At 37.4% G+C, this 9,136-nt stretch overlaps 1 protein-coding gene across 1 annotated transcript in view; it reads right to left on the bottom strand.

The window, feature by feature from the left end:
- Positions 1-2: 2 nt before the first annotated feature.
- LNX2 (ligand of numb-protein X 2) overlaps positions 3-9,136 on the bottom strand; it is a 71,837-nt gene continuing 62,703 nt past the window's right edge. The window contains exons 7-10 of the mRNA XM_011958360.1: positions 8,300-8,477; positions 5,304-5,535; positions 2,431-2,589; positions 3-572 (exon numbers count right to left, since the gene is read on the bottom strand). Coding sequence (XP_011813750.1) covers positions 437-572; positions 2,431-2,589; positions 5,304-5,535; positions 8,300-8,477 — 705 coding nt within the window. The 3' untranslated portion in view covers positions 3-436. The remainder of the gene's footprint in view (positions 573-2,430; positions 2,590-5,303; positions 5,536-8,299; positions 8,478-9,136) is intronic.

Genomic DNA, 9,136 nt, shown 5'->3' with positions numbered 1-9,136 from the left:
ACTCATTCATGGTATTGGTTATGACACTGGCAGTAAATGCTGTTGTTACTGGCTTTGCTGACATCAGGTCTGAGGGATACAGGACTCATTCTATGATTCAGTTGCTGAAAACAAAGACCCACCAGAAGGTGTTTACTCCAGCTGGGACACAGTTTGGGTAAGCTTTGCTCATTACCGTAGGTAACATTTTAACAGCTAAGTTTGAATTCTGAAAATATAAACTCACAAAGGTTAGTGGAAGACTGTTTCCAAGCTAAAAGAAATGTCACTAACTTAGGAAGCCATTTAAATAAACATAGATGGGCAATCCTGGTGGGTTTTCTGGGTATACCAGCGGTGCCAGCAGCTCCTCAACCACAAACACAATGAAACCAAAGGGCTTTCTTTCAAAAACCTAAAAAAGGAAGATGCGAGATTTGAAACCAATTTCCAAAATCTATACAAGGCTGCCAGGCCAACAAATAACGGTCAGGGTGACTTTGTTCCTCTGCTCCTTCAACATGGGAACTAGTGCAGAGTGGCTCATGCCCACGGTCGACAGCCCATTTACGGCCACGATCATGTCACCACACCTGGACAACAAGAGACAGATACAGAATGTTAGTATTTTCATGGTATTAAAAATATCCCAATTGAGATTCATTTAGCATGAAAAATGCAGTTTCACTTACCACTTAACTGTCAATGATTAGGGTGTATAATCTACTTTGGGATGGCTGTTAAGCCTATGCTGGCTTTCCCTTGCCAATCAAGGAAACCCCTGTGCCAATGACTCCATAACCAGTCGGTGAATGTCAAGGACAAGCAGAGTAATTTTCACACTAATTTAAGCAAAATATAGAGTAAATACGCTCTCTCTTTAAAAAAATACCAAGTCATGCATTTGAAGGGGGTTGCTTATTATTTTGACTGCTATTTCTCTATTGATTCTTAGAGCTCATACATCTGAGGGTTGAATTAAGTTGGAAATAAGACCCATACTTCCTCTTCTTTCAGCTGTTGACACTCACTGTACTCTAAGCAGAATTATCATGGATGATGAAGTGGAAGACCTTTCCAGCCTTATAATTACCATAATTATCCTTATGGTTTTTGGTCTTCTATTTATACCATAAATATGCTATTTTACTGTTGACTACTTCAATTTCTTTTTGGAAGTAGGAGGAATACAAATTATAATTAACAGAGGCCCAGACTGGTTGAGTAACTTAGCTAAGAGAGTGATTAATTCATTTTTCCCTACGCTTTCCTCCTAAAATTATTTTTTTTTCATCTTTATCAATATAGGCTGACCTGGAGCATACCACTCCCAATCACCTTTCCACACATTATTTAGATGTCACTTACTCCTTGCAAACAGTGTACATTTTCCATCTGCATAGCATTCTATATAGAGTGTCAACATTTACTGTTTAAGAAATGGTTCTTCCTTCATAAAGCAGGTATTAAGAATTTACAATCAACCACCTCCTCTCTGCTGGTGATGATCTCTTGCCATGACACCTTCTCTTTTCTTCTCCCAGTGCCCGAGCTTTGATAAGACGCTGTACACTGAGCGAGGACTTTTGTTCAGTGGTAGAGGCTGGCAGAGGGGTTAAAGTCCAGGGATCTAGAGCCAGATAGTCCTGCGTCTGAATGCCAGCCAATCACTTTCAGCTATTTCATTGTGGGCAAGTTTCTTAACCTTTCCAAGCCTCAGTTATCTTGTTTGTTTTAAAACAGGAATAATAAAGAAACTTACCTCATAGGATTGTTAAGATTACATAATGCATGCACAGCACTTAGCACTGCACCAGGCATCCTGTAAGCTATTGTACATTCATTCATCAAATATTTATGGAGATCTTACTTTATGCAAGGTATTGTTATGACTGCTAGGGATATAACAATAAATGCAACAAGATCCCTCCCTTATGGAGCTTGCACAAATACGATCTCAGGTAGAGAGGAATGCTATGGAGAAAAACAAAGCAGAGTCATCTAATGACAGGACTGGACCTGAGTAGGCTGTGTGGGAAACTTACTTAGTGCTCAACGTCACATCACAACATGATGAATGAAATATGTCTGATGAAATAACTCAGGTTCAGTTTCTGTCATCAGATTAATGAAACGTAGCTATAAGCGACAAGATAGTAAAGGTAACACTTCAGTCTAGATCGGGATTGGCAAATTTTTTTTCTGTAAGGGGTCAGATGGTAAATATTTTAGGCTTCAAGACCCATACAGTCTGTCACGACGACACCAACTCTGCTAGTGTAGTGTCGGAGCCAGAGAGTACATAAACCAGCAAGTGTAGCTGCACTGCAATGAAACTTTATTTTCAAAAACAGATAATGGGCTGGATTTGGTGCTGACCCCTGACCCCTGGTCTAGATCATGTTCGGTGTCATCAACATGAATCACATCATTAATTAAAACAAGACTCACTTTAATCTTCCATCATAATAAGCAGGAGTTCCCAGGACAATAGTTTTAATGAAAAAAGGCTGATTGGTGTGGTTCTCTTCGTATCCACCAACGATACTAAAGCCCCAACTTCCCAAGTAGCTTCTTCGTAAAACTATATCATGGCAGCTATGAAGTGTACTATAAACAAATACAAAAATAAAGAAAACATTAACATGGAGGCTTTTATAGCCGCTTATTTTTGTTATTACCCCACACCATGTTATATTTACCACTCTTGGAAAAAAGAAAAAGGGCTATTAATAAATAGATTATTTTGACAATCCATTTTCTAACAGAGACACACAGTCCTAGGTAGACTCGAATTTCTCCAACTTTTTCTAGTCTTCCCAAGTGAAGACACACACACACACACACACACACACACGTAGAGAACCTGGTTACAAATTACACCTCAGTAACCTGTACAAAAAGGTTATGTACCTATATCTGCTCACTGCATTGTCAACAAAGTCCTCAATTCTACTAATCACTTTCATCTACAAGAGGACTTGTAGCATGGGATGAAAGAGGTCTAGTACTGCCAAGCCCGGCATGCAAATGAAAGAAGAAAAAGACTAGGAGTGCAGCTTCCAAAAAGAAGGCAGATCATTACTTCTCTTTTCTGAAGGTCCTGTAGGCTTTTAGTCTACATGAGGAGTTATTTTCTCCTTTACTTAGGATGTTTTCATTTTAAGGGAGACTCTTACTTCCCAAAATAGAGAAATCAATCTGGAAAACACTAACAAAAAACCTTTTTCTTTTTTTTTTCTGTCATAGACAAGCTGGGTACAGTGTCATATGCCTGTAGTCCCAGCTACTGGGAGGCTGAGACAGGAAGATGGCTTGAGCCCAGGAGCTTGAGGCTGCAGTGAGCTATGATCATGCCAGCTTGGGTGACAGAGCAAGACCTCATCTTTTTTAAAAAAAGAAAATATATACACATCTATACACACACATGCATATATAATGTATCATAGACACTGAGAAACTACAGTTAGAATGCTCCTGCCAGATTGGAGGATGTGTCCAGAGAGGGAGGGAAAAAAATGTACTTATGTTTCCATAGCTCTATGGATTTGGGAAGAAACAGTGAGTAAAATCTTAAAAACAAAACAAACAAACAAAAAAACCACAACTAAATGATACAGAAAAAAAAAATCTCTTTATAATAAATAAATATCTTTCATCTTTAGGTGGAACCAGATCTAAATGCATGGAAGGCAAGGTTTCCTGTTTTTAATCCATAATAAAATAATAAATATATATAATATAAATAAAATAGTTTTAAAGATCCTGTTTTATTATTTCTTAATAAAGCCAATTCTATAAAGCAATGTTTACCATGCCAGACCTTCTCATCTTATCTAGTTTCTTAGCTCACTGATAAGAAAGGCTTCTGGGATGGAACAAGGTCCCATGCACTGGCCTGGATTTAAAGGGACAGTGTTGGTTATTTTCCTAATGCTGCATCTTCTGAAACAAATAGCTTTCTTGTATACACCAACAAATTGCAGTGGAAGAAACCTCCCTTTTCAAGAAAAGCAGAGTAGAGCTGCTACACTATCTGGTGTGAAACCTGCATGTAGGGGCCACCTGCACCCACCGAGGAGGACACATGGCTGTTGAATATAGCTTTGCATTCAACAGAAACCTCCATACACACATTGAATAGTAGCCTTTTATTGACAGGTGTTCTTTCAACACCGGTGGGCTCAAAAATAGATTTTACTATACTGTTATTTCTCATCTAAAATCTTTGCTATTATGCCTGGTACACCAGAAAATGCTCGAACAAAGAGGTCAATGTGCCAATCCTCAAACCAGACTGGTATAACAGACAAGGAAAATTAAAGGAAGCACTAGGGACCAAGTTTCTCCAGGACGCTGCTGCTCTCTGTCTGCTCCATCATTAGAGGTGCAGACGAGTTCTGAGGTCTGCAACGTGCTGCCCGGCCACTGCATGAGTAGACCACTTCTCACCCACTATGCACAAAGAGCCTTGAAGCACTATCTAAACGCTACTTGTTGTTATGAACATATCCGAGTCAGGTGGCTCAGAAAATAGCAAATTCTTATTGTTTATTTTTATTTTAAAGAATCAATAATTTTCATACGTGGTCAAGAGTCAAAATGCTTCATAGTTTTAGTATTCTTATGTACAGTAAGAATCTAAATGGATTAGGCAACAACAACAGATAATGACAGGAACACACATTCTTCCTATCTCAAATGTCAAACAACAACAACCTCGGAAAGGAATGCACCCTGGGATGCCACTGGAGGTTCTACGTGCTTTTGTGAGCCCAGCACTGACCAACCACAGCATATCTTGGCTGGTCACACTGATGAAAAACAAAAGTGAAACAGCCATTCTTGAACACTAATGGTTTGGCTTAATAGACTCTTGCATCCAATAAAAATTGAGTTTAAATACTGCCTTTTTTAGGGAGAGTTTAAAAAAATTAAAAAAGTATTAAGAAAGGCTTCTGAAATCGGGAAGGCCCTAAGATTGGCCTGGTTTTTCTGATGAAAAATGCATGAAATGTCAGCACATAGCAGAATGAGTGCTGATAAATGACAGCTTTTCTAAGCAAGAGGCTGGGTTATCCAATCTCATGGCTAGCCCACTGAGGAGCCTTAACAGGAACAGACACAACTGCTTTCTTTGTGTACCTTTTAAAATGTAATATCCTAAGAAAAATTATCCTTTTCTTTTGTAGTTTGATTTGATGTTGCTACTTTTATTGAATTAAAGTTTTTTTTTATTCCAACGGGTAAATTTATCATGCTACACACTGATAAGGGTTGCAAGTATGATTATGATTTCCATAAAACAAGAAAGTGCTCAGTACCTTGGAAGCCCAAGCCACATTACCCATGATGGGGACCAACTGGCATCATACTCATTTTCGCTGAAAGTACTTGGCTGCTCCTCCGTGTTCTGAGTCACCTCCTCAACAATCTGGACCTCAAGTGCTTTAAGGGCAACAGCAGGGGATGCGGCACTGGCTTTCAGCATTGCAACTGCCTCACTGTGACTTAAATTGGTCAAATCAATGCCGTTGATATTCAGCAACACATCACCTATTCAGATGAAGAAACAAGAAAAATGAGCTGAGCCACTGAGTATTCACCTGTAATTCTTTTTGTTTATAAACTAAGCAACAAAAGTTAGTTCCCACAACTCTGATAAGGCATAATAATAAATGGCATTATTTCTTTGTAATTTTTATAATGAGAAGAAACCCAACACACAGAAAACATTTCATAATTTTAAAATAATGTCATAATACATGGGAAAAAGTGTGGCCTGAGGCAGCTTGACATGACTGGAAGTTCGAATCATCAGTTTGAGTTTAGCTGTGTACAGGCCCTGGGCAGGTTCATTTCTCTTCTTAGAGTTTCAGAGATTTCTACAATTCTGTTCAATCAAAAATCATTTGATCCTTTGCCCTTAGAAATAAATGTTTAATGTATTCCGCTTTATATTTACACAGTTCTATACATAAGGACAGCCCTGTATAGTTCATTCAGGGCAAATATCAGAATATGTACAGAGAAGCTATCCCTGGGCCCACACAAAGAAATGAAACTTGTGGTTTGAATGTCTTCCCTGTTTGAGGAAGAAAAGAACTGTTGCTCTGTTAAGTAATATAATAAAAAATGGCAATGGGGATTATATCAAAGGTTAGGAAAGATTAGTTTTGTAGGAAGCAGACATTTGTGCTACAAAGTCTACAGAAATTTCTCTCTCCCAGTTTATCATCAGCTTTTCAGATTATCACAGCAAATCATTAAAAGAACAAAAAGGAAATAAAATTACCCAATATTACAACTGGACAAATAACCTTTACTTAATAGCAGCTTGAAAAAATAATTCACATACTATTCAATTCACCCATTTAAAGAATATAATTTTAAGGTTTTAGTATATTCACAGTTGTGCAAGCATCACTACAGTAATTTTGAGAACATTTTAATTACTCCCTCTATACCCATCATTCCCCTTCCCCAACCCTAAGCAACTACTAATTCACTTTCTGTCTCTACAGATTTGCCTCTTCTGAACATTTCATGTAAATAGACTCATACATGGTCTTTTATATCTAGCTTCTTTTACTTGAATAATATTTTCAGGGTTCACCCATGTAATTTGTGCCAGTACTTCAGTCCTTTTCACGGCCAAATCATATATTGTTGTATGGGTAGACCACATTCCACTGATCCATTCATCAGCTGATGGACATTCGAGTTTCCACTTTTTGGCTATTGTGAATAATGCTGCTATGAACACTGGTATACAAGTTTTCATATGAACAGCTATTTTCATGTCTCTAGAAGTGGAATTGCTGGTCATATGGTTAACTATATGAGTAATCAGTTTAACTCTTTGAGGGGCTACCAAACTGTTTTCCAAAAACAGTTGTACCACTTTATATTCCCACCAGCAATTAATGAGAGTTTCCATTGCTCCACATCCTTGCCAGTGTTTATTATTGGCTGTCTTCTTTATTATTGTCATCCTACTGGTTGTGAAGTAGTATCTCACTGTGGTTTTGATTTGCATTTGAGACAGGGTCTCACTCTGATGCCAGGCTGGAGTACAGTGGCATGATCTCATCTCACTGTAGCCTTGACCTCTGGAGCTCAGGTGATCCTCTCAACTCAGTTCCTGAGTAACTGGGATTACTGCAGGTTCACACCACCACAGCTGGCTAATTTTTGTATTTTTTTGTAGAGACAAGGTTGTGCCATATTGCCTAGACTGTTCTCAAACTCTTGGGCTCAAACAATCCACCTGCCTTGGCCTCCCAAAGTCGTGGGATTAAAGGTGTGAGCCACCACACTCAGCCTAAGCATCTTTTCATGGGAATACTGGCTATTTATTTATCTTCCTGGAGAAATGTCTATTCAGATTCTTTCCTCATCTTTAGGTTGTGTTTTCTGACTTTTTAAGTAGAGTTGTAAGAATATATATTCTAGACACAAGCCATTTGTCATATATATAATTTGCAAATGTTTTTCCCATTCTGTGGGTTATTTTTTCATTTGCTTGGTTGTATTCTTTGCAGCACTAAAGTTTGCAGTTTTAAAGTCCAGTCTGTCTATATTTTCTTTTGTTGCTTTTGCTTAGGGTGACATATCTAAGAAACTACTGTCTAATCCAAGGTCATGAGGATTTACATTTGTGTTTTCTTCTAAGAGTTTCAGCTCTTATATTTAGATCTTGAATCCACTATGATTTAATTTGTGTTTATGGTGTGAGGCAGGGGTTCAACTTCATTCCTGGAAAAATAAGTTTTCAGACTCACTTTTCTTACCTTATATACAAACTAAGTCAATGGAGACTGCTATTGTTACCATGGTAATAGTAGTAAAGATAGATAGCTGCAACCCCTATCTATACAAATTATATAGCATTGATAGGGAATATGAAATGGCAATGCATTTATCCCTAAAATTAATTTTGTCTTCTACTTCACCTCCTCTCTGAGTCCCCTTCTACAGACACTTTATTAAAAGAAACATTTATTTTTCAGTGAGATGGCCCTTTGGAGTATCTAAGTCTGTTTTAATGCTACAGGATCTTTTCCTAAGATAAAATAATCTAACAGTCTGAGTAACTGTCAGCAAATTCTGGTACTGTCGTCAAAGTTCAGCAACTTCCCTTTATATAAGGCATTTTTCTAACCTCATAGAATGACTTTATGCTTCCATATACAAGGGACAGTTTAAAGGATTTTAAAAAGTCATGTTTAATAGATACTTTGTCGATACTCTTATTTTTTTAAATGTGCATTTAATTCAGAAATAAGATGTGCTAAAATTTTTCAAGATCCCATCTTACCTCTCTTTATTCTGCCATCTCGTGCAAGGCAGCCATGGGGTGGCACACTGGTCACAAAGATGGGCAGCTCACCACTCTTACTTCCCCTGCCCCCAGCAACAGTCATGCCAAGGGACTCATGTGGTTCCTTCTTTACAGTAATGTGTTTTTCTTGGCATGTAACACACTGAGTAAGATCCTAAAACATACAAGAAAAAAATCATTGGATAATGAATAAAATATAGTTGAAGTGAAGTTATTACTTCTAAGGTAATAACATACAAGGCATTTACACAGTAATTATGTTTTATTCCTTAATTGCAAATGAAAGTAATATACAGTTCTTAGTAAGTCTACTGTGGATCAATGTCAAATTTTGGACTACGTTATTTTCATATGACTGTTTATGTACCTGAAAAAACTCAGGACTGCTGAAATCCGGCAGTCAAAGTAAAATAAGCCCATCATTTGTATAATTTGTTTGAGCTTCATCTTTGATCAGCTGCACTAAAGTAAATTCCCAACGAATTAATACTCTCCCATTTTTACTGACATTTGTTACTACTATTTATTATTGAGATGCTCCTGGAAAAAAAAGAACTTAAAACATCACTTTTCTTTTGAATTAGAACTCAGTAAAAAATAAGATGTACATATGCAATATTAATATTAAAATAAAAATTAACATTTGGGCTTAGCCTGTGAAAAGCTAATGCCTTTACATGCATTATTTCCTTTAAACTTCACAAAAGTCCTGAAATTATATATTATTATTGACCCCATTTTACAAAAGATGAAACAAACCTAGGGAGGTCATGTAACTTGTCCCAAATCATGTTAATACAGGCAACTGTCCTG

This window comes from Colobus angolensis, unplaced genomic scaffold (genome assembly GCF_000951035.1).
Source record: "Colobus angolensis palliatus isolate OR3802 unplaced genomic scaffold, Cang.pa_1.0 Scaffold113, whole genome shotgun sequence".
Lineage (NCBI taxonomy): Eukaryota > Metazoa > Chordata > Mammalia > Primates > Cercopithecidae > Colobus > Colobus angolensis.
This window is presented reverse-complemented; position numbering and strand designations above follow the sequence as displayed.